The sequence below is a fragment of the Procambarus clarkii genome, chromosome 30 (genome assembly GCF_040958095.1).
Source record: "Procambarus clarkii isolate CNS0578487 chromosome 30, FALCON_Pclarkii_2.0, whole genome shotgun sequence".
Lineage (NCBI taxonomy): Eukaryota > Metazoa > Arthropoda > Malacostraca > Decapoda > Cambaridae > Procambarus > Procambarus clarkii.
Genome location: NC_091179.1, coordinates 28,565,353 through 28,588,311, shown reverse-complemented (window position 1 = coordinate 28,588,311; position 22,959 = coordinate 28,565,353). Strand labels below are relative to the sequence as shown.

Here is a 22,959-nt window from a genome sequence, read left to right as displayed (position 1 = left end):
TCGTTCGACTCCCGTCCTTAGCTTGTATGTTGACACTGGGTTCCTGTCTCTCCAGGACCGCCGTGATCGCTACTGTCTTCGCTATCTTGCGCGGTCCTTGCAACATCCTTCCTCTCGCCTCTGTCGTGCTTTAACTTTTACCCCTCCTGCGGTTCCTGTTCCTCTTCACCACCTCCCTCTTTCTGTCCGGTTATCTCGCCTACAGGATTCTCTTTCCGTTCGTATTTCTGGTGTTTCTCCTCGTGTTGTTCCTTCTTTGCCCCCGTGGAGGGTCCCTCTTCCGCGGTTTTGTACATCCTTGACTCGTATCACTAAAGCTTTTACCCCTCCTACGGTTCTAAAACGCCTTTTCCTTGAGCACTTTTCTTCTCACTCCCGCTCCGTTTCTGTCTTCACCGATGGGTCTAAGTCAGCGGACGGTGTTGGCTACTCTGTTTTTCCTGATCGCACTTATATGTGTCGCTTGCCTCCGGAGACTAGCATCTTTACAGCGGAACTTTATGCTATTCTCTATGCACTTCGTCTCCTGCTTTCTCGTTGTCAGTCTTCCTTTGTGGTTGTTGTTGACTCTCGTAGTGCCCTCATGGCTCTCGGGTGCTTTAATCCAGTTCATCCAGTAGTTGTCGAGATCCAGCATTGGCTGTTTCTCGTTCACAGTAAATTTAAGTCGGTTGAGTTTTGTTGGGTTCCCAGCCATATTGGCGTGTCTTTAAATGAGCGTGCGGATGCTGCCGCTAAGGAAGCTGTCCGCTCTTGTCCCATCTCTCGTAAAGGCATTCCGTATTCCGACTTTTACCCGGTTATCCATTCCTCAGTCCTTACCCGTTGGCAGGCTTCTTGGTTGTCTCTTACTGGTAACAAGCTACGTCCTCTTAAATGTTGTGTTTCCTCGTGGCCGTCCTCCTTCCACCGTAACCGGCGGTGGGAAACAGCTCTGGCGAGGTTGCGTATTGGCCATACTCGCTTAACCCATGGTCACTTGATGGAGCACCGCCCTGCTCCTTATTGTCCTAGTTGCGTTGTCCCTCTTACGGTCGTGCATGTCCTTCTTGAATGTCCTGACTTCCAGGACGAGCGTGTGTCTTGCTTTCCGACCGCCCCTCGCGGTCACCTGTCCCTCGATAGAATTCTTGGTGACTCGGATACTTTTGATATCGTTCGCCTTATGCGTTTTTGTTCTCGTATTGGCATCCTCGGTGATATTTAGCGCCCTCCGATTATTTTGCGTATTTGATGGTGCTACATAGCCTTCCCGGTTTGGTGCCTTCTTTTGATAATTACTTACTTACTTGATGTAAAAGGTTCCGCTTCTCTAGACCACGTCACGTACCACAGTTCATGGGTGAAAGAGTGCCTTCCCAGTCACCCGGCGTCAAAACAGAAGAGAACGGAAGGAACACTCAAGAACAGCAGAGACTCGCCTGGAATTAATCATATAGTAGAAAGGGGGGGGGGAGGGGATTGAAATGAAACATGAGGAAAGAAAAAAGCCATCAACAAAATTAGTGAAGACAGCAGCAGGATCATAAGGCTTCAATTGGGTAGAGGACAAGCTGTTCTATAGAGCATCACACTCCGGCAATTGCCCACTACGTCCCCCCCCCCCCCCACCTCTAACGACGGCAACGGGTTGGAAAGGGAGAAAGGGTAGGGGGGGGGGGGGAGTAAAAGTAAACTTTTCCTTCATGTTACATACAGTACAATATTACTTTATGAAATACAAAAATAAGGGATAATTTTACGTAATACAGTCTTCAATATCAGAATATATTAACCAAACGGAATACCTTTACATACCTTTAAGAAGTTAGTATTTTGTCTACCGAAGACAAATACCTAAACGGAATATGTCTACCGAAGACAAATACCTAAATGGAATATGTCTACCAAAAAGAATCATCCTGCCCAGCTATCCACACAAAACAAAGCAGCTTAATAAAAAAAAATCGGGAAAATTAAAAGTAAAAGATAATTTTTCATTCAACACCATTAATTCCAATTTAAAAATCTGTAACAAAAATTCTGCCGTTGTCTTTATTCAATTTGAAAGGTAACAGTTTTTGCTCTCAATTATCTCAAGGAGATAAGCCGGGAGATCACCCTCACCGTCTGTCACGGCATATATAAAAGGCATAAAGATTCAGGATGCCAGAACGAGAGCAAAAGCACCCATCTCAAGCGGTATCAAAGACATTAGAATCACCAAGCATGCTGTGAGGGACAAGCATGCTGTGAGGGACAAGCGACCCAGAGGGACACCAAGAAAGCAAGACAGAATCGTCCTCAACATCGGGACACTCGACAAGTAGGACCAAGAATAAAAACGACAATGGAACACCTTCCTGTTCGTTATAGTCTGAACTGCATTAAGTGCCCAAGGGTTAAGTGTGACAGCGATATGGAATCTATCCAGAATAGTTCCTCACCACCAATTATAGTGGTACAATAAAAGGACAAGGGTGATACGTTAAGAGTACAGAGTTTGTTACCTATAATGCCAAACTTGCAACCATACCAACCAGTCGCAGTTTGCAGAATAAATGACCGGCCAGAAATTCGAACAAAAAATCTCTTTTCGGTGAAGTGTTCAAATATGAATGGCTTCCTGAGAAATGGTGTCCGCAGGTTCATTTGAGGTTATTCTTATATAGCTGTCGACGTTTGCCGAGTTCCCAGTCTTAAATCTGCTGGAGATAAGAAACGGCCAGTACTGCATTTCGGTCACCACAGGATGCAACGGATTAAACTATTCCCGAGCCAGGAGGTCTCTGGGAGAGTCAACCACAGTGACAAAGGAACGTTGACGTCGGAAAATCGTGCAAGATATTCAGTGAAGATACTAGTCTTCGGAGGCAGGCGGTACATAAAGGTTTGATCAGGGAAAACTAGTGTAGCCAACACAGTCGGTAGACCTAAACCATTCTGTGAATCAGGCAACAGAGAGAAATTCTAAGTGGAAAATACACTTAATAACGAATGCCGAAGCATTCAGAAGGGTCAAAACCTTTTAAAATGTCGGAAGCAGGAGCCTCCTTGTGGTGCAAGGTATGAGCAACACGAGACGAGTTATGCTGCCGCAGGAGGCATAATGAGGTGCAGAGCTAAGGGCAACGTCTAATAAGATGATGTGAAAAAGAATAAGGCAGTGTCAGATCAAACTGAAAATCAGAAAGGTGAAAAAGTTAAAGACCGCCCGATAAAACAGACAGCAAGGGAAAGGCGGAAATAAAAGAGGGATAAGATGATGTGGCAACTGGTCACTTATGGTCATCAGTGACTCCACGTCAGGTCTACATGAGTGGAACAGCAGCAGAAAAATAAATACAGGAAGAGGTGAAAGTACACATATTTACAGAAGTTGCCTCGCTGCAATTAAGGAAGGTAATGGAGAAAAGAGGTTCTTTGCCAAAAGGTTCAAAATGATGCTCCCAGTTGTTGCTGTTTTAAGATTCAGCTACTCAGAACAAAAGTAGCACGGACTATGGTGAGTCTTTAGTGGACTTGACGCTCTCAGATACTGGTAACCCAGATGGCTTGCCAATAGTTAAAATTATCTAAAAGGTGAACAAGATCCTATAAGGAGTTCAAGACGTGACGATTAGCAAGATAAATCTGAATGTGTGGAGCAAGATGCATCGAACAGCGCACTGCACACCATTTGCTCTCAAAAGATACCTTAACCCAGTGAAGGTTTAATGTGGTTAGTTCCAAAGAGTCTGGGCCTCCGATCTCTGACTGCCTTCTCTTATAGAGATTGAATTAAACATTTTATCAATGAACAATCAGAAAAGTTAATTGTATATTTTATCAAATAGGTTACACTGAATACAATCTAGAAAATATTTTTTACATTTATTTATATATTTATGGGTGGAACGAGAGACTTAATAGGCAAAGAGAAGGAAGCCGGAAAAGGTGGTGTATGTTTCAGTAGAACGTTGCTCGTAGATGCGGCCTTGCTGGAGCTCCAAATACACGGTATCTCCACGTTCGAGCTCCAGAAACACAGAATTAGCCCCATGCTCGTAGCGGATCAGAGTTCCGTAAGCAGTCGCCTGGTATAATCTGTTCTTGATTAGCGCCAGCCTAGACAGTGAAAGACAGAGGTCGTTGTCAACCATGTGTGTATATACAGGATTGTTACACCTAAGCAATTCCAATGAATGCAAGATAAGAGCAGTAGAGTTAGATGTCATTACAACTTCTGATCAGTACTGGCATATTTACGTGAAGTCGTTAACCACTCCGCCGATGGCGTGGAAGGTGAAGAAATATCCTCCGCTTATAGGGGCCACAAATTCACTGGAATCCTGTTTCCATCCTCCACCCGAGTTAGTTAGTACTTCCTGTGGAATGTAAATTACATATTTTGGATGCAATAAAAATAGAAGCATCTTCTCAGAATTTCTTGTTCAAATTTTTTAAAAAATTTCCTACAACATAATCAGAATTATTTATGCAGAGATAATTTAATTATGGGCTTTTATTCTGTGTAAATATATTAGACAAGTTTTAACTTACCTGGAACTGTAACCTGGTAGGTGCTGAGAGGCTTGAACTTTTCGCTCTCCTGACTGTGAAAGCTGTGCGTGTTCTGAAAGATAGACGGTGGGAAATATTATACTGCACCTTTGAGAAATATGCAGTAATGTTCCTGAATGGGGTAGGAACGCAAATCACGAGGAAAACATGAGACCCAACAGCAACCAGCTTCCCCGTTCCAGGGCCTCTGCGTCAGGAACCAGATGGGGTAATACCTGCTTTATCTTGGGCAAGCTCCCCACATCCTTACAGCTGGATGAGGCTTGTGAACAATGCATGCGTGAGTAACCTGCAAAAATATATTTAATATTAAATATTAACCGCACTAGGAAATAACCATTAAGAAGTTCCCATAGTGAAGTGGTAAGACACTCGCCTGGTGTTTCGCGAGCGCTTTGTCCAGGTTCATATCCTGGCCGGGGAGGATTTACTGGGGGTCAATCCTTAAATGTAGCCTGTTTACCCAACAATAAAATGAGTGCCTGGTTATTAGACGATTTGGTGGGGCATATTCCGGGGAACATAAGATTACCCGAAACGCTATGCATGCTAGTGGCTGTATAAGAATGTAAAAACTCTTGTATAAATATAAATAAAAGTAAATAAGTAATTATCAAAAGATGGCACCAAACCGGGAAGGTTGTGTAGCACCATCAAATGTGCGGAATAATCAGAGGGCGCTAAATATCCCCAAGGATGCCAATACGGGAACAGAAACGCACAAGGCGAACGATATCAAAAGTATCCGATTCACCAAGAATTCTATTGAGGGCCAAGCTACCACGAGGAATGGTCGGAAAGCAAGACACGCTCGTCCTGGAGGTCAGGACATTCAACAAGGATATGCACGCCCGTAAGAGGGACAACGAAATTTGGACAATAAGGAGCAGGGTGGCGCTCTATCAAGTGACCATGAGTTAAGCGTGTATGGCCAATCCACAACCTTGCTAGAGCAGGTTCCCACCGCCGGTTACGGTGGCAGGAGGAAGGCCACGGTGGGACACTACGTTTGAGAGTATGCAGCTTGTTACCAACTACAGAAGACCAACAACCCTGCCAATAGGCAAGCATGGAGGAATGAATAACTGGATAAAAGTAGGAATAAGGAATACCTTTACAGGAGATGGGACATGAATGCATAGCTTCTCTAGCGGCAGCATCCACACGTTCATTTAAAGAAACAAATATGGCTGAGAACCCAGCAAAACTCTACTGACTTAAATTTACTAGAAATAAGAAACAGCCAATCTTGAATCTCGATGACCACCGGATGGACAGGATTGAAGGACCATAGAGCCATGTGGGCACTACGAGAGTCAACTACAACCACAAAGGAGGATTGACAATGAGAAAGCAAGAGAGACAGAGCATAGAGAATACCAAAGTTTTGCTGTGAAGGCGCTAGCCTCCAAAGGGAGACGACACACAAGTTCGGTCAGGGAAGACAGTAGCAGCCTACACCGTCCACAGACTTAGATCCATCGGTGAAGATGGAAACAGAGTTGGAGTGCAAAGCAAAGTGCTCAAGGAAAAGCCATTTCAGAACCGTAGGAGGAGTAAAAACTTTAGTGATGCAGGTCAAGGATGTACAAAACTTTGGAAGGGAGGGGACTCTCCATGGGGGCAAGGAAGGAACAATACGAGGAGAAACAGAAATACTTACAGAAAAAGAATCTTTTAACCGATATAGCTGGACAGAAAGAGGGAGGCGATGAAGAGGAACATGAACCATAGGAGGGGTAAAAGTTAAAGCACGACAGAGGCGAGAGGAAATATGTAAGGACCGCACAAGATAGTGAAGACAGTAGCGATCAAGGCGGTCCTGGAGAGAGAGAGGAAGCCAGTGTCAACATACAAGCTGAGGACGGGAGTCGAACAAAAGGCACCAGAGCCGAGACGCAACCCAGTATGGTGCAAAGCATCAAGACGGCGAAGAGTAGAAGGAGAAGCAGAAGAGTATGCAGGGCAACCATAATCGAGTTTAGACAGGACGAGATAGGAGTGCAAATGGAGGAGCGTGCGTCTATCTGCTCCCCAAGATGTATGGGACAAAACCTAAGTAGGTTAAAGGCCTTAGAGCATTCAACTCGGAGGTAAGAGAAATGGGGCGACCAAGACAAAACAGTGTCAAAAATTAATCCCAAAGACTTAGCGGAATCCCGGTACACAAGGGGAAGACCATAAAGCAACAAAGAGGGACGAAAAACGACATGCTTCCATGTAAGTCATAACACAAGTCTTAGACGCAGAGAACTTGAAGCCTTGATCAGTGGCCCAAGACGACACGGCATCAATCGCAAGTTGATGCCGCCGTTGAATGAGAGGCGAATCATCACCCTGACAGCAAAGGGTAAGATTGTCAACATAGAAAGCAGAGAAGACGCCAGAAGGAAGAGAGGAAAGAAGACCGTCGAGTGCAACTAGAAAAAAAGAGTAGTGCTCAGAACACTACCCTGGGGCACACCTTCATACTGCCTAAAAGGGGCAGAGAGGGTGGTACCAAGCCTCACACAAAAGGAATGACGAGAGAGGAAACTTTGGAGCAGGAGAGAGTGAGATTCCCACGAAGGCCAAAAGAATGAAGTTGGGACAGAATATGATACTGCCAGGTAGTGTCGTAAGCCTTTTCCAGGTCAAAAAGGACGGCAACAACAGGGATCTCCGCAGCAAAAGCAGTACGAATATAGACCTCCAAGTTCACCAGAACATCCGTTGTGCTGCAGCACTTGCAAAAACCAAATTGAGAAGGGGAGAGGTGGTGATAGTGTTCAATGAACTACATCCAACGAACGTTAATCATACGTTCAAAGAGCTTGCAGACAACTCGAGAAGGCAATAGGGCGGAAGTCCTTGGGGGGGGGGGGGGGGATGACCAGAGAGACCCTGGTTTTCAAACAGGGAGGACAACGGCTTCGAGCCAGTCCTCAGGGACTGACTACAACTCCCAGACCCGACTGTACAGACTCGGTAAATACTGAGACGTGCACGGAGGGAGAAGGTGAAGCATCTCAATGAATACCATCGGAGCGTGCCGCTATAGAACCGCAGACGGCTAGGGCAGACTGAAGCTCAGAGAGAGAGAGAGAGAGAAGGGATCGTTTTAGGGAAGGCAAAGATTGGTAAAGAAATCTTAAGGACGAGATTCAAGAATAGGCTTACTTCATGGCTACGTCCATCACTGTAGATATTGCTTCCAAGTTCGTTTTCAGCAATTCTGCAAATGTTGTATGTACAATATCATTCGCTTCCAATGTACCATTTCCAATCTCTCTCTGGATAATTATCCGAGTCTCAGCCTCAGTATTGTCATCTTTGAGCGTTTTAATTTGCTAATTTGCAAACGTTCCTCCTTCGCAGAATGCTTGCTTTATTATTCATTTCCTGCATCTCCCCTTCCTGATTTTATTGAAAACTTGGCCGAAGATTTCCTTCATTTGTTCACATTGAATTTTCCCTATTCCCTTGTCGAATCTCACTGCCAGGTTTGTCCCTGTTCCTACTGAGTCATGATAGGGTTTGCCAGGAGGGGGTCCGGGGGGGGGGGAGAGAGCGAGAGAAAGAGCGAGAGAAAGAGCGAGAGAAAGAGCGAGAGAAAGAGCGAGAGAGAGCGAGAGGGAAGGAGCGAGAGAGAGCGAGAGGGAAGGAGCGAGAGAGAGCGAGAGGGAAGGAGCGAGAGAGAGCGAGAGGGAAGGAGCGAGAGAGAGCGAGAGGGAAGGAGCGAGAGAGAGCGAGAGGGAAGGAGCGAGAGAGAGCGAGAGGGAAGGAGCGAGAGAGAGCGAGAGGGAAGGAGCGAGAGAGAGCGAGAGGGAAGGAGCGAGAGAGAGCGAGAGGGAAGGAGCGAGAGAGAGCGAGAGGGAAGGAGCGAGAGAGAGCGAGAGGGAAGGAGCGAGAGAGAGCGAGAGGGAAGGAGCGAGAGAGAGCGAGAGGGAAGGAGCGAGAGAGAGCGAGAGGGAAGGAGCGAGAGAGAGCGAGAGGGAAGGAGCGAGAGAGAGCGAGAGGGAAGGAGCGAGAGAGAGCGAGAGGGAAGGAGCGAGAGAGAGCGAGAGGGAAGGAGCGAGAGAGAGCGAGAGGGAAGGAGCGAGAGAGAGCGAGAGGGAAGGAGCGAGAGAGAGCGAGAGGGAAGGAGCGAGAGAGAGCGAGAGGGAAGGAGCGAGAGAGAGCGAGAGGGAAGGAGCGAGAGAGAGCGAGAGGGAAGGAGCGAGAGAGAGCGAGAGGGAAGGAGCGAGAGAGAGCGAGAGGGAAGGAGCGAGAGAGAGCGAGAGGGAAGGAGCGAGAGAGAGCGAGAGGGAAGGAGCGAGAGAGAGCGAGAGGGAAGGAGCGAGAGAGAGCGAGAGGGAAGGAGCGAGAGAGAGCGAGAGGGAAGGAGCGAGAGAGAGCGAGAGGGAAGGAGCGAGAGAGAGCGAGAGGGAAGGAGCGAGAGAGAGCGAGAGGGAAGGAGCGAGAGAGAGCGAGAGGGAAGGAGCGAGAGAGAGCGAGAGGGAAGGAGCGAGAGAGAGCGAGAGGGAAGGAGCGAGAGAGAGCGAGAGGGAAGGAGCGAGAGAGAGCGAGAGGGAAGGAGCGAGAGAGAGCGAGAGGGAAGGAGCGAGAGAGAGCGAGAGGGAAGGAGCGAGAGAGAGCGAGAGGGAAGGAGCGAGAGAGAGCGAGAGGGAAGGAGCGAGAGAGAGCGAGAGGGAAGGAGCGAGAGAGAGCGAGAGGGAAGGAGCGAGAGAGAGCGAGAGGGAAGGAGCGAGAGAGAGCGAGAGGGAAGGAGCGAGAGAGAGCGAGAGGGAAGGAGCGAGAGAGAGCGAGAGGGAAGGAGCGAGAGAGAGCGAGAGGGAAGGAGCGAGAGAGAGCGAGAGGGAAGGAGCGAGAGAGAGCGAGAGGGAAGGAGCGAGAGAGAGCGAGAGGGAAGGAGCGAGAGAGAGCGAGAGGGAAGGAGCGAGAGAGAGCGAGAGGGAAGGAGCGAGAGAGAGCGAGAGGGAAGGAGCGAGAGAGCGCGAGAGGGAAGGAGCGAGAGCGCGAGAGGGAAGGAGCGAGAGCGCGAGAGGGAAGGAGCGAGAGCGCGAGAGGGAAGGAGCGAGAGCGCGAGAGGGAAGGAGCGAGAGCGCGAGAGGGAAGGAGCGAGAGCGCGAGAGGGAAGGAGCGAGAGCGCGAGAGGGAAGGAGCGAGAGCGCGAGAGGGAAGGAGCGAGAGCGCGAGAGGGAAGGAGCGAGAGAGCGAGAGGGAAGGAGCGAGAGAGCGAGAGGGAAGGAGCGAGAGAGCGAGAGGGAAGGAGCGAGAGAGCGAGAGGGAAGGAGCGAGAGAGCGAGAGGGAAGGAGCGAGAGAGCGAGAGGGAAGGAGCGAGAGAGCGAGAGGGAAGGAGCGAGAGAGCGAGAGGGAAGGAGCGAGAGAGCGAGAGGGAAGGAGCGAGAGAGCGAGAGGGAAGGAGCGAGAGAGCGAGAGGGAAGGAGCGAGAGAGCGAGAGGGAAGGAGCGAGAGAGCGAGAGGGAAGGAGCGAGAGAGCGAGAGGGAAGGAGCGAGAGAGCGAGAGGGAAGGAGCGAGAGAGCGAGAGGGAAGGAGCGAGAGAGCGAGAGGGAAGGAGCGAGAGAGCGAGAGGGAAGGAGCGAGAGAGCGAGAGGGAAGGAGCGAGAGAGCGAGAGGGAAGGAGCGAGAGAGCGAGGGGGAAGGAGCGAGAGAGCGAGAGGGAAGGAGCGAGAGCGAGGGAAGGAGCGAGAGCGAGGGAAGGAGCGAGAGCGAGGGAAGGAGCGAGAGCGAGGGAAGGAGCGAGAGCGAGGGAAGGAGCGAGAGCGAGGGAAGGAGCGAGAGCGAGGAAGAGCGAGAGCGAGGAAGAGCGAGAGCGAGAGAAAGAGCGAGAGCGAGAGAAAGAGCGAGAGCGAGAGAAAGAGCGAGAGCGAGAGAAAGAGCGAGAGAAAGAGCGAGAGCGAGAGAAAGAGCGAGAGCGAGAGAAAGAGCGAGAGCGAGAGAAAGAGCAAGAACGAGAGAAAGAGCAAGAGCGCGCACGTACGCGAGAGCGTGCACGTACGCAAGAGTGCGCACGTACGCAAGAGTGCGCACGTACGCGAGCGCATACGTGCGCGAGAGCACGCGTACGTGTGCAAAAGAAAATGCTCTTCTCCCAGTCCCGCCCCTCCCACCCGTCACCCCTACTCCTCCTCCCTCCTTCCCACCAACCCATCCCTCCTCGTCCTCCTCCTCCCTCCCTCCCTCCCTTCTCGTCGTCCTCCTCCCTCCGTCCGTCCTTCCCACCCATCACTCCTCCTCCTCCTCCTACCCCCCGTCACTCCTCCTCCTCCTCCCTCCTTCCCTTCCACCCGTCACTCCTCCTCCCTCCCACCCGTCACTCCTCCTCCCTCCCTCCCTCCCTCCCACCCGTCACTCCTCCTCCTCCCACCCGTCACTCCTCCTCCTCCCACCCGTCACTCCTCCTCCTTCCTTCCTCCCTCCCTCCCACCCGTCACTCCTCCTCCTTCCTTCCTTCCTCCCTCCCACCCGTCACTCCTCCTCCTTCCTTCCTTCCTCCCTCCCACCCGTCACTCCTCCTTCCTTCCTTCCTTCCTCCCTCCCACCCGTCACTCCTCCTCCTTCCTTCCTTCCTCCCTCCCACCCGTCACTCCTCCTCCTTCCTTCCTTCCTCCCTCCCACCCGTCACTCCTCCTCCTTCCTTCCTTCCTCCCTCCCACCCGTCACTCCTCCTCCTTCCTTCCTTCCTCCCTCCCACCCGTCACTCCTCCTCCTTCCTTCCTTCCTCCCTCCCACCCGTCACTCCTCCTCCTTCCTTCCTTCCTCCCTCCCACCCGTCACTCCTCCTCCTTCCTTCCTTCCTCCCTCCCACCCGTCACTCCTCCTCCTTCCTTCCTTCCTCCCTCCCACCCGTCACTCCTCCTCCTTCCTTCCTTCCTCCCTCCCACCCGTCACTCCTCCTCCTTCCTTCCTTCCTCCTTCCTTCCTTCCTCCCTCCCACCCGTCACTCCTCCTCCTTCCTTCCTTCCTCCCTCCCACCCGTCACTCCTCCTCCTTCCTTCCTCCCTCCCACCCGTCACTCCTCCTCCTCCTTCCTTCCTTCCTTCCTCCCTCCCACCCGTCACTCCTCCTCCTTCCTTCCTCCCTCCCACCCGTCACTCCTCCTCCTTCCTTCCTCCCTCCCACCCGTCACTACTACTCCTTCCTTCCTTCCTCCCTCCCACCCGTCACTACTCCTCCTTCCTTCCTTCCTCCCTCCCACCCGTCACTCCTCCTCCTTCCTTCCTCCCTCCCATCCGTCACTACTACTCCTTCCTTCCTTCCTCCCTCCCACCCGTCACTCCTCCTCCTTCCTTCCTCCCTCCCACCCGTCACTCCTCCTCCTTCCTTCCTCCCTCCCACCCGTCACTCCTCCTCCTTCCTTCCTCCCTCCCACCCGTCACTCCTCCTCCTTCCTTCCTCCCTCCCACCCGTCACTCCTCCTCCTTCCTTCCTCCCTCCCACCCCTTACTCCTCCTTCCTTCCTCCCTCCCACCCGTCACTCCTCCTCCTTCCTTCCTCCCTCCCACCCGTCACTCCTCCTCCTTCCTTCCTCCCTCCCTCCCTCCATTCACTCCTCCTCCTTCCTCCCTCCCTCCCTCCCTCCCTCCCTCCAGTCACTCCTACTCCTCCTCCCTCCCTCCAGTCACTCCTACTCCTCCTCCCTCCCTCCCTCCAGTCACTCCTACTCCTCCTCCCTCCCTCCCTCCAATCACTCCTACTCCTCCTCCCTCCCTCCCTCCCTCCCTCCAGTCACTCCTACTCCTCCTCCCTCCCTCCCTCCCTCCCTCCAGTCACTCCTACTCCTCCTCCCTCCCTCCCTCCCTCCAGTCACTCCTACTCCTCCTCCCTCCCGTCACTACTCCTCCTCCTCCTACTCCTCCATCCCTCCCTCATCACTCCTCCTCCTCCTCCATCCCTCCCTCATCACTCCTCCTCCTCCTCCATCCCTTCCTCATCACTCCTCCTCCTCCTCCATCCCTCCCTCCCTCATCACTCCTCCTCCTCCTCCATCCCTCCCTCGTCACTACTATTCTCACACCCCCAACCCCTCACTATTTATCCCCCCCAACCCGTCACTACTCTTCACACCCCCCCAACCCCTCACTACTCTTCACACCCCCCAACCCCTCACTACTCTTCACACCCCCCAATCCCTCACTACTTTTCACACCCCCCCAACCCCTCACTACTATTCACACACCCCCAACCCCTCACTACTATTCACACACACACCCAACCCCTCACTACTATTCACACCCCCCCAACCCCTCACTACTATTCACACACCCCCAACCCCTCACTACTATTCACACACCCCCAACCCCTCACTACTATTCACACACCCCCAACCCCTCACTACTATTCACACACACACCCCAACCCGTCACTACTATTCACACACACACCCCAACCCGTCACTACTATTCACACACACACCCCAACCCGTCACTACTATTCACACACACCCCCAACCCCTCACTACTATTCACACACACACCCCAACCCCTCACTACTATTCACACCCCCCCCAACCCCTCACTACTCTTCACACCCCCCCCCCCGAACCCCTCACTAGTCTTCACACCACCCCCAACCCCTCACTACTCTTCACACACACCCCCCAACCCGTCACTACTCTTCACACCCCCCCAACCCCTCACTACTCTTCACACCCCCCCCGAACCCCTCACTAGTCTTCACACCACCCCCAACCCCTCACTACTCTTCACACCCCCCCCAACCCCTCACTACTCTTCACACACCCACCCCCAACCCCTCACTACTATTCACACACACACCCCAACCCCTCACTACCCTTCACACACCCCCAACCCGTCACTACTCTTCACACACCCCCCAACCCCTCACTACTCTTCAAACCCCCCCCCACCCAACCCCTCACTAAAATGGGTTTATAGATTAGTGTTAATATGAAATACCAAGTTCGGTCGAGATATTTAATTATGACTAAGGAACTGCTAATAAGGGTTTTTAAGAAACATATGCATGTTGTCATTCATGATCCGACTATATTGTCATTCGGAATTCTGGAGTCACTTAAAAGTTTCAAAAAGCACTCTAAACTTAGTAATTAATGCAATAAAAAGACACACACATGGCCATATAACAAAAATGTTCACTTTGGTCTTATATTTGCAAAGATATTATTTACGAGTAGTTAAATTTAGCGAATTTGTTGAATTGTTTGAAGAGGCAGAATAATTTATGAACCCTTACCCAGCCGGTGTAGGAGCAGGCGCGGAACTTTGCGGTGGGGCCCCGGCCGAGGGAGACCCGAGGTCCCAAGGAGACCTGACGGCCGAGGGAGACCTGACGGCCGAGGGAGACCTGACGGCCGAGGGAGACCTGACGGCCGAGGGAGACCTGACGGCCGAGGGAGACCTGACTGCCGAGGGAGACCTGACGGCCGAGGGAGATCCGAGGGCCGAGCGAGGGTCGGATGGTGGTGCAGGAGTGGGTGTCCCAACCACACCAATGACCACCACCAGAACTAACTCGAAACCCAATCGTTGCATCTGAAATGAAAGAGAAGATGGTCAACTTCTCAAAGATATCCTCATAGGAGAGGATTCAGTCTGGATTAGAGACCAGACACAAAACCCATTTAACGTTGTAACGTGTTACGACTGTGTAACCATATTAATGAGAAACACGTTAACAGTGTACACACGAACGTCTTTAATCATAAATTGTACATTGATGTCACCATGTGACGACGTCGACTTGAGAATGAAGTTAATAGATCTAGAAAGAGGAATCACAGATGGGGACACGTGGGGTAACAGACGGGGGGGGGGGGGGACACGTGGGGTAACTGACGGGGGAGGGGGGGGACACGTGGGGTAACTGACGGGGGGGGGGACACGTGTGGTAACTGACGGGGGGGGGGACGTGTGGCAACTGACGGGGGGGGGACACGTGGGGTAACTGACGGGGGGGGGGACACGTGTGGTAACTGACGGGGGGGGGCACGTGTGGTAACTGACGGGGGGGGGGGACACGTGTGGTAACTGACGGGGGGGGGCCACGTGGGGTAACTGACGGGGGGGGACACGTGAGGTAACTGACGGGGGGGGACACGTGAGGTAACTGACGGGGGGGGACACGTGAGGTAACTGACGGGGGGGGGACACGTGAGGTAACTGACGGGGGGAGGGGGACACGTGAGGTAACTGACGGGGGGGGGGCCACGTGGGGTAACTGACGGGGGGGGACACGTGAGGTAACTGACGGGGGGGGGGGGACACGTGAGGTAACTGACGGGGGGGGGACACGTGAGGTAACTGACGGGGGGAGGGGGACACGTGAGGTAACTGACGGGGGGGGGGGCCACGTGGGGTAACTGACGGGGGGGACACGTGAGGTAACTGACGGGGGGGGGGGGACACGTGAGGTAACTGACGGGGGGAGGGGGACACGTGAGGTAACTGACGGGGGGGGGGACACGTGGGGTAACTGACGGGGGGGGGACACGTGGGGTAACTGACGGGGGGAGGGGGACACGTGAGGTAACTGACGGGGGGAGGGGGACACGTGAGGTAACTGACGGGGGGGGGGACACGTGAGGTAACTGACGGGGGGGGGACACGTGAGGTAACTGACGGGGGGAGGGGGACACGTGAGGTAACTGACGGGGGGGGGACACGTGGGGTAACTGACGGGGGGAGGGGGACACGTGGGGTAACTGACGGGGGGAGGGGGACACGTGAGGTAACTGACGGGGGGAGGGGGACACGTGAGGTAACTGACGGGGGGGGGGACACGTGGGGTAACTGACGGGGGGGGGGGTCACGTGGGGTAACTGACGGGGGGGGGGGTCACGTGGGGTAACTGACGGGGGGGGGTCACGTGGGGTAACTGACGGGGGGGGGGACACGTGGGGTAACTGACGGGGGGGGCACGTGGGGTAACTGACGGGGGGGGGGTCACGTGGGGTAACTGACGGGGGGGGGGTCACGTGGGGTAACTGACGGGGGGGGGGGGGGTCACGTGGGGTAACTGACGGGGGGGGGGGTCACGTGGGGTAACAGACGGGGGGGGGGTTCACGTGGGGTAACTGACGGGGGGGGGGGGTCACGTGGGGTAACTGACGGGGGGGGCACGTGGGGTAACTGACGGGGGGGGGGGGGTCACGTGGGGTAACTGACGGGGGGGGGGTCACGTGGGGTAACTGACGGGGGGGGGGTCACGTGGGGTAACTGACGGGGGGGGGGTCACGTGGGGTAACTGACGGGGGGGGGTCACGTGGGGTAACTGACGGGGGGGGACACGTGGGGTAACTGACGGGGGGGTGTCACGTGGGGTAACTGACGGGGGGGGGACACGTGGGGTAACTGACCGGGGGGGGACACGTGGGGTAACTGACGGGGGGGGGTCACGTGGGGTAACTGACGGGGGGGGACACGTGGGGTAACTGACGGGGGGAGGGGGACACGTGGGGTAACTGACGGGGGGGACACGTGGGGTAACTGACGGGGGGAGGGGGACACGTGGGGTAACTGACGGGGGGAGGGGGACACGTGGGGTAACTGACGGGGGGGGGTCACGTGGGGTAACTGACAGGGTGGGCACGTGGGGTAACTGACGGGGGGGGGACACGTGGGGTAACTGACGGGGAGAGGGGGACACGTGGGGTAACTGACGGGGGGAGGGGGACACGTGGGGTAACTGACGGGGGGAAGGGGACACGTGGGGTAACTGACGGGGGGGGGGGGACACGTGGGGTAACTGACGGGGGGGGGGGACACGTGGGGTAACTGACGGGGGGGGGAGGGGACACGTGGGGTAACTGGAGGACATGCAGGGCGCGGGTGGGGGTTACAATCGGGGACTTGGGGGGTCTATCGGGGAGGGGGGTCTATCGGGGACTGGGGAAGGGGGTCTATCGGGGACTGGGGAAGGGGGTCTATCGGGGAAGGGGGTCTATCGGGGAAGGGGGTCTATCGGGGAAGGGGGTCTATCGGGGAAGGGGGTCTATTGGGGACGGGGGTCTATCGGGGACGGGGGTCTATCGGGGACGGGGGTCTATCGGGGACGGGGGTCTATCGGGGACGGGGGTCTATCGGGGACGGGGGTCTATCGGGGAAGGGGGTCTATCGGGGAAGGGGGTCTATCGGGGAAGGGGGTCTATCGGGGAAGGGGGTCTATCGGGGACTGGGGAAGGTTGACCGTTGTATTCATCCGATGCAAGACCCACTCTTTCATCTTTTCCTAGCATAATACATATATGTAATGAATAAAAAAAACAGATATACAATATGGTTCGTTCGTGAACGATGAGAACACTGTGGGAGTGTTGCTTTACGGATAAATCTAAATAAACTAGGTCGTCTATACTCTGTGTATTCGGGGTTGAGTCGAGATCAAGGAATGGTGCTTATTCAGTGCTCTGAATGCAAACGAGTGGAGAAGAACAATGAACTTTTAGCTCGACATGCGGGCCTCTCCAAGAAAGTCTGTTAGACCAAGCTCTCGAGTCAAGACTGTCCCTGGGCCTGGGCTTGGGGAGTAGAACAACTCCCAGAACTCCGTCCAGGTACATTATTATCCTCTGAACAAAATCCCACAAAAATGCCAGCTAATTAAAATATCTGAAATCAATTGCTTCATATGAAATATTTAGACGACTTATAATAATTGCGGTTGAAACACTGTCCATGATAACAATACCTTAATTAAAAAAAGAGCTGGGTTTGTGTCATCAAGGAGCAGGACTACACACACGTCCACCCACAAACACAGCCAGTCGACAACTGCTGACGTATGAAACAATTGGGGCCCGGTACCGGTACTCTTAAAAGTTGCCAAATCACCTAAGCTGGCCAACAGTTTTCTTGACTTTTTAATTCACACATATATAGCTAGCTGTGGTTAACATTTAACATTATTATGACAGAAAATAAAAAAAATAATGAGTTGGAATTATTCGAAGTATTATAGGCAAAATATTATTTTAATTTTAACGCATTGGACATTGAAATTATCTTTTTTCTCAAATGTAACTTAAACGATATGAGAATTGTATGCATAATTAGGCATAGATCGGATGTTTAGGCTCTGTTGGGAATTTGTTGCATTTGTACTCGTGGGTGAAGCATTTATCAAGAAGCGATTCGATCATAGAAAGCTAAGAAATATTCTTGAAAAGTTTGAATATCCTTCGTTAATTTGGCGTTCCTCTTGTATATTGTGGTCACAAGAATGTTTGACACGGGAATGTTGGTCACAAGAATGTTGGACACGGGAATGTTGGTCACAAGAATGTTGGACACGGGAATGTTGGTCACAAGAATGTTGGACACGGGAATGTTGGTCACAAGAATGTTGGACACGGGAATGTTGGTCACAAGAATGTTGGACACGGGAATGTTGGTCACAAGAATGTTGGACACAGGAATGTTGGACACAGGAATGTTGGACACAGGAATGTTGGACACGGGAATGTTGGTCACAAGAATGTTGGACACAGGAATGTTGGACACAGGAATGTTGGACACAGGAATGTTGGACACGGGAATGTTGGTCACAAGAATGTTGGACACGGGAATGTTGGACACGGGAATGTTGGACACGGGAATGTTGGTCACAAGAATGTTGGACACGGGAATGTTGGTCACAAGAATGTTGGACACGGGAATGTTGGTCACAAGAATGTTGGACACGGGAATGTTGGTCACAGGAATGTTGGACACAGGAATGTTGGTCACAGGAATGTTGGTCACAGGAATGTTGGACACGGGAATGTTGGACACGGGAATGTTGGACACGGGAATGTTGGTCACAAGAATGTTGGACACGGGAATGTTGGACACAGGAATGTTGGTCACGGGAATGTTGGTCACGGGAATGTTGGTCACGGGAATGTTGGTCACGGGAATGTTGGACACGGGAATGTTGGTCACAAGAATGTTGGACACAGGAATGTTGGACACGGGAATGTTGGACACAGGAATGTTGGACACAGGAATGTTGGTCACAAGAATGTTGGACACGGGAATGTTGGTCACAGGAATGTTGGACACAGGAATGTTGGACACGGGAATGTTGGACACAGGAATGTTGGACACAGGAATGTTGGACACGGGAATGTTGGTCACAAGAATGTTGGACACGGGAATGTTGGTCACAAGAATGTTGGACACGGGAATGTTGGACACAGGAATGTTGGACACGGGAATGTTGGTCACAAGAATGTAGGACACGGGACTGTTGGTCACAAGAATGTTGGACACAGGAATGTTGGACACAGGAATGTTGGACACGGGAATGTTGGTCACAGGAATGTTGGTCACAGGAATGTTGGTCACAGGAATGTTGGACACAGGAATGTTGGACACAGGAATGTTGGACACAGGAATGTTGGTCACAGGAATGTTGGACACAGGAATGTTGGACATGGGAATGTTGGACACAGGAATGTTGGACATGGGAATGTTGGACACAGGAATGTTGGACACAGGAATGTTGGTCACAGGAATGTTGGACACAGGAATGTTGGACATGGGAATGTTGGACACAGGAATGTTGGTCACAGGAATGTTGGACACAGGAATGTTGGACATGGGAATGTTGGACACAGGAATGTTGGACACAGGAATGTTGGACATGGGAATGTTGGTCACAGGAATGTTGATCAAAGGAATGTTGGACACAGGAATGTCGGACACAGTAATGAACTTAAGAACATAAGAATAAAGGTAACTGCAGAAGGCCTATTGGTCAATACGAGGCAGCTCCTACTCAATGTTGGACAAACTACGTTGATTCTAAGTTGAATCAATTTCGATTCAACGTTAATTCAGCATGTTTAGCCCTGCAGTGTAAGTGCTTCATCCACCCACTATAGGCACAAATAAGAGGCAACAGACCAACACTTGAAACTCAGTAAACGATATATTAATGAACAATTCATGTTAAGGTACTTTTTTGGTTACGAAGCAGTCCAAACTGATGAACGAGTCTCTGTTATCGGCTATCGACGCAGCTATGACGAACATATGCTTAAGACTGTTTGGTATTTAGGCAAGACCCATGACTTTTATGCTACCGGGTCGAAGGCGTGGGAGAATTTAGGTAGTATTTTATAAATTTTTAATTAACCTCATGACAATGGACGGCCGGACCAAGCAGTACTACACTCATATATGATGAATTGCATAGTTATGATGAATGACCCAGAACATTATATCTCTTACTGAATAAGGCCAGGTGATGGACAAAGTTACTGGCCTTATATTCCCTTGAAGATTTGGTCTACCAGACACCTGGCTTTAAGTATTTGTATATGTTTGATGCTTAGTTTCAGGCATCAATCCTTTAGGGGGTGAAGGGGGATCGGGTGGAGGGAAGAGAGGGTGGAGGGGAGTGGGCGTGAAGTGGAAGAAGGGGGGGGTAGACTGCCCCATGTAAGGTAAACATAACTATAATTGACACTAATTATATTCTAAATATTATTGTGACAATTAAATCACCAGAAACTATTGCTGTTGATTGAGGGGCAATGACGAATGCGCCCTCACAAGAAACTACCTTTTTAACTCGTGTCTAATACAATACGATTCTTTCAATATGGCTAACAATTACCTTACAGATTCTGAATTGCCTAAACATAATAAAAAGTAAGTAATTATCAATAGAAGGCACCAAACCGGGAAGGCTATGTAGCACCATCAAATGTGCGGGATAATCAGAGGGCGCTAAATATCACCAAGGATGCCAAGACGAGAACCAAAACGCATAAGGCGAACGATATCAAAAGTATCCGAGTCGCCAAGAATTCTATCGAGGGACAAGCGACCGCGGGGGACGGTCGGAAAACCAGACACACGCTCGTCCTAGAAGTCAGGATATTCAACAAGGATATGCACGACCGTAGTATTTTGCATTGCAGGACAATGTAATTTGGACAATAAGGAGCAGGGTGGCGCTCCATCAAGTGACCGGAAGTTAAACAGGTATAGGCCAGTACGTAACCTAGCCACGTACGGCTAGGTACGTTGGAGCCGTTTCCCATCGCCGGTTATGGTGGCAAGAGGAAGGCCACTGGGACACACAACTCTTAAGAGTATGTAGTTTGTTACCAATAACAGAAGACCAACAACTCTGCCAGCAGGCAAGGATGAGGCATGAATAACTGGATAAAAGTCGGAATAAGGAATACCTGTATGGGAGATGGGACAAGTGCGAATAGCTTCCTTAGCGGCAGCATCCGCACACTCACTTAAAGAGACACCAACATGGCTGGGAACCCAGCAAAATGCAACCGACTTAAATTTACTGGAGATAAGAAACAGCCAATGTTGAATCTCGATGACCACCGAGTGGACTGGGTTAAAGGACCCTAAATCCATGAGGGCACTACGAGAGTCAACTACCACCACGAGGAGGATTGACACCGTGAAAGCAGGAGACAAAGAGCATAGAGAATAGCAAAGAGTTCTGCTGTGAAGATGCTAGCCTCTGGAGGAAGGCGACACATATAAGTGTGGTCAGGAAAAACAACAGAGTAGCCCACACCATCAGCAGACTTTGACCCATCGGTGAAGATGGGAACAGAGTGGGAGTGAGAAGAGAAGTGCTCAAGGAAGAGGCGTTTCAGAACTGTAGGAGGGGTAAAAGCTTTAGTGATGCGGGTCAGAGAAGTACAAAATTTAGGAAGGGGGACCCTCCACGAGGGCAAGGATGGAACAATACGAGGAGAAACATTAGTAATACGAACTGAAAGAGAATCTTGTAAGCGAGACAAACGGACAGAAAGAGGAAGGAGGTGAAGAGGAACAGGAATTACAGGAGGGGTAAAAGTCAAAGCACGATAAAGACGAGAGTGAGGATGCTGTAAGGATCGTGCAAGATAGCAAAGACTGTAGCAATCACGGCGGTCCTGGAGAGACAGAAAGCCAGTGTCAGCGTACAAGCTGAGGGTAGGAGTTGAACAAAAAGCACCAGAGCTGAGGTGCAACCCAGTATGGTGCAGAGGATCAAGACGGCGACGAGTAGAAGGAGAAGCAGAAGAGTATGCAGGGCAACCATAATCGAGTTTAGACAGGACGACAGAGGAATGCAAATAGAGGAGCGTGCGTCTATCCGCTCCCCAAGAAGTATGGGACAAAACCTTAAGTAGATTAAGGGTCTTATAGCATTCAACAAGGAGGTAAGAGACATGGGGCGACAAAGACAAACGAGTGTAAAAGAATAACCCCAAAAGCTTCGTGGAATCTTTGTACTCAAGGGGATGACCATAAAGTGACAAAGAGGGACGAAGAACGATCCGCTTTCGAGTAAAAGTCATGGCACAAACCTTAGTAGTAGAGAACTTAAAGCCATGATTGGTGGTCCAAGATGACACGGCATCAATCGCAAGTTGAAGCCGCCGTTGACGGAGAGGCGAATCCTCACCCTGACAGCAAAGAGTAAGATCGTCAACATAAAGAGCGGAGAAGATATCAGAAGGAAGGGAGGAAAGAAGACCATTGAGGGCAATCAGAAAGAGTAGTACTAAGAACGCTACCTTGGTGCACACCTTTTGCCGAAAAGTGAGAGAGAGAGTGGAAGCAAGCCTGACTCGAAAGTTACGACGAGAGAGGAAGCTTTGAAGGAAGAGAGGGAGATTACCACGAAGGCCAAAACAACGAAGTTGGGACAGAATATCGTATCTCCAAGTTGTGTCATAAGCCTTTTCCAGGTCAAAAAGGACAGCAACAATGGAGGTCTTCGCAGCAAATGCAGTACGAATATAGACCTTAAAGTTCACTAGGACATCAGTCGTGCTGCGGCACTTGCGAAAACAAAACTGAGAAGGAGAGAGGTGGTGATGGTGTTCCAAGAACCATATCAGACGGACATTTATCATACGCTCAGACAGCTTGCAAACACAACTCATGAGAGCAATAGGGCGGAAGTCCTTAGGGGACGTACCTAGAGACCCTGGTTTGCGAATAGGGAGTACAACGGCATCGAGCCAGTCCTCAGGGACGGACGAAGACTCCCAGACCTGGTTATTCAGACTAAGTAAATACTGAGACGTGCACGGAGGGAGATGGCGAAGCATCTCATAATGAACGTCATCCGAGCCCGCCGCCATAGATCCGCAGAGGGCCAGGGCAGACTTAAGTTCATAATGAGCGAAAGGACCGTTATAGGGAAGGCGGAGATGAGTGCGGAAATCTAAAGGAAGAGATTCAAGAACAGGCTTACGAAGAAGGAAGGATTGAGGAAGATGAGAACCAGAGCTAACAGAAGAAACATGGGAACCCAGTTCGCTCGCGACCTTCACTGGATCCGCCACAAGAGTACCACAGAGGTGGAAAACCGGCGAGACATCTGGAACGAATTTGCCAGCAATCTTGCGGATCTTCTTCCAGATCTGTGGCAGAGGAGTATCGGACGTAATGGAGGAAACATAAGATTTCCAACT

The 22,959-nt window shown here is 51.5% G+C and overlaps 2 protein-coding genes across 2 annotated transcripts; both read right to left on the bottom strand.

Annotated features, from left to right (window-relative positions):
• Positions 1-3,839: 3,839 nt before the first annotated feature.
• Positions 3,840-14,074, bottom strand: LOC123765638 (complement C1q-like protein 4). The gene is made up of 4 exons (XM_069333607.1): positions 13,764-14,074; positions 4,522-4,594; positions 4,228-4,346; positions 3,840-4,086 (listed from the first exon to the last, which is right to left on the bottom strand). The coding sequence occupies exons 1-4, from the start codon at positions 14,060-14,062 to the stop codon at positions 3,885-3,887; spliced, it is 693 nt and encodes a 230-aa protein (XP_069189708.1). The 5' UTR covers positions 14,063-14,074; the 3' UTR covers positions 3,840-3,884.
• Positions 14,075-17,647: 3,573 nt separating this feature from the next.
• On the bottom strand, positions 17,648-19,153 carry LOC123765659 (mucin-17-like). Its single transcript, XM_045754342.1, has one exon. It carries the CDS (start codon positions 19,151-19,153, stop codon positions 17,648-17,650), a length of 1,506 nt encoding a protein of 501 aa, XP_045610298.1.
• Positions 19,154-22,959: the final 3,806 nt, after the last annotated feature.

Excerpts from the sequence above, each read along its gene's own strand:
- LOC123765638 (XM_069333607.1), bottom strand. The coding sequence starts at position 14,062 with ATGCAACGATTGGGTTTCGAGTTAGTTCTGGTGGTGGTCATTGGTGTG. Across the intron at positions 4,347-4,521 it reads CTACCAGGTTACAGTTCCAG|GAAGTACTAACTAACTCGGG; the intron begins GTAAGTTAAAAC and ends TACATTCCACAG. Across the intron at positions 4,087-4,227 it reads GGAGTGGTTAACGACTTCAC|GCTGGCGCTAATCAAGAACA; the intron begins GTAAATATGCCA and ends TTCACTGTCTAG.
- LOC123765659 (XM_045754342.1), bottom strand. The coding sequence starts at position 19,153 with ATGTCCAACATTCCTGTGTCCAACATTCCTGTGTCCAACATTCCCATG.